The 2,273-nt window shown below is 34.8% G+C and overlaps 1 protein-coding gene across 1 annotated transcript; it reads right to left on the reverse strand.

Annotated features, from left to right (window-relative positions):
* Positions 1–1,019: 1,019 nt before the first annotated feature.
* On the reverse strand, positions 1,020–1,843 carry LOC114756645 (uncharacterized protein PAM68-like). Its single transcript, XM_028945597.1, has one exon. The coding sequence runs from the start codon at positions 1,742–1,744 to the stop codon at positions 1,208–1,210; it is 537 nt and encodes a 178-aa protein (XP_028801430.1). The 5' UTR covers positions 1,745–1,843; the 3' UTR covers positions 1,020–1,207.
* Between the last annotated feature and the right edge of the window lie 430 nt (positions 1,844–2,273).

A 2,273-nucleotide genomic window follows, 5' to 3' on the forward strand; every position in this document is an offset into this window, starting at 1 on the left:
TTTTTCATTAATCAGCCAAAATTCCCACAATTAGCCAATTTACTAAAAATTCAATTTAGGGGCATTTTTGTCATTCTCAAACCATAAATGGGCCTTAATACCTTATTTCCTATTTTCTAGAATTTTTGGGCATATTTTCCATCATTACCTTTTTCGGCCCGAAACTTTACAAAATTACAATTAGGTCCCTGCTAGTTTTAATCATCTCTTTAAGGTTTCTAGTATGACCTTTGACTTATATTCATCCTCATTCTTCTTACTTAGCCCTAGAGTTTTCACTATGAACTTTAACTTTATTGTCTCTTAGTCCTAGAAAACTTTCTCTTTGCAACTTGGTCTCTCAAAATCCTTCTTATCTTTTTAAGAAACTTCTCAAACTCTATCAATTAGGGTCTGATAGCGTACCCATTTCAGGTTATTTCTTACCCTTCTAGGCCCAAAATTAGAATGTTAGAAGAAGCAATAAATTCAAGTTCTTTGCATTGCAATATATAAGTTCAAGATTTTTTACCTTCTTAGGACTTGTTTGGAATAGCTTATAAGTAGCTTTTGAATTGTAATTTACTAAATACGATGTAAGTATGTAAGAAGAATTTTATCTCGATTTATGTAAAACGTGTTTATAAATAGTTTTAAATGCTTTCACAAACAAGCCCTTAATATGAGTTCTCCTGGGCATCTACTAGCTTCGTTTTAGCATACACGGATTCGTTAGAAATTCTTCTGCTAGTAATGCCAGATGAAGGTCACAGGTTAGCGTAGATTGTTAATTTGATGTTTTGTAATCTTATTATTTCCAAATTCTGAACTTGCCCTTTAATTTTATTTTTAAAAAAAACTGAGTCAAGGCTAGGAAATAAGTTGAGGCGTTTCAGATTATATCCTTGGCTATTGCTAATTTCAGTTCCACGGCAAGCCAGAAACTTTATATTACAGTGTACAATTCAGTTCAAGGCCGTCATTAAGAATATTATTAATAAAGCTATTTACGGTATATAAACTAGACTAAGCTCTCTTAATTTCGTTCTTAAAACCATATTCCGCACAAGTTCAAGCAATGGTTGAACATTATATCAGATTCAGCTACAGGCAATACAGAATGAAATAACCTGCATTGTGTATTTCCCAGAAAATTCCCAAAAATCTACGGAAAATTCATAACAACACACTACAGACTATAGACCTTCTGAAATGGGTAATGACTCTGTCAGGTCTGGCTCTCATCTTCCTCCTTCCACATCTCAACCCAGTTTCTCTGAACCTCTTCAATTCCCAGAAGAGACTCTTTCCTCTCTGCATCAAAACTAGTGGACAATGATCCATAAGCTATTCCAAGAGCTGAAGCTCCAAATGTTAACAGAGTTGTTGTGAATGGAAGCCATAGAGGCACATCCCAGAGTTGTTTCTCCTTTAGCACACCAAATATTTGAAGAAATGCCAGACCCAACCCCATTGGAAACCCCACTGAAACTAAGATTCTCACTATCATTCTGTTGTATACTTCTTGAGGTATTTCATCGTTATCGTCGTTCTTCTTCTTGTTGTTTTCCTCGTTCGCCTTCTTGTTTGTCGATCCGATCGATCCGTTTGAAGCTGAAAAGCCTTTCGCATTTGCGTGCGACTTGAATTTGTCCTTGAGTATGGTGGTGGTGATGCTGGGTTGAAAAGTTTGGGTTTTGGGTTTTCTGATGGGAGGTTCTGAGAGATGGAGAATTGGGTTTGATGCGAAAATCAGGGTTTTCATGGTTAACTTGAGGGTGGGATTTCAGGTTCTGATTTGAGTTGGGGGATTCTTGTTCTGAATCTTATCCAGAAAGTGCAGGGACGGTTCGTGGTTTGAATTTGATCACTTGAGAGACATTTCATGAGGTTGATAAACCGGTCTTGCGTGGCATTTTCCTAAAGATATTTTATTTTCCCACGAAACAATGAACATCCCATAAGGCGGGTTTTATCTATTTTTATCTTCTTCTTTTTTACCTTAATCTATTTTTCTCTTCATCTATTGTATTTTTTTTTCCCTTTTGATGCCACTTGTTTCGAGTTCACTTGTATTTTCACAGCAAATGCATAATATGTAACACTTCGTATTACTACGAGTTATTTCAGAAATTTAATGGTCATTTAGTAAGTATGCTTAATTAATAAAATTTAAAGTGCTCGATGGGTTTATTTTCTTTCTTTTTTAATTACATCTTAGATTTAACTAAGTAATTTCAGAAATAGCATCTTAGCTGGGACTTTCATGTTGAAATGTAATTTTTATAAATTTT

The sequence above is a fragment of the Neltuma alba genome, unplaced genomic scaffold, assembly GCF_004799145.2.
Source record: "Neltuma alba isolate B1F8T4 unplaced genomic scaffold, ASM479914v2 tig00010443_pilon, whole genome shotgun sequence".
In the NCBI taxonomy this organism is placed as follows: domain Eukaryota; kingdom Viridiplantae; phylum Streptophyta; class Magnoliopsida; order Fabales; family Fabaceae; genus Neltuma; species Neltuma alba.

Excerpts from the sequence above, each read along its gene's own strand:
- LOC114756645 (XM_028945597.1), bottom strand. The coding sequence starts at position 1,744 with ATGAAAACCCTGATTTTCGCATCAAACCCAATTCTCCATCTCTCAGAA.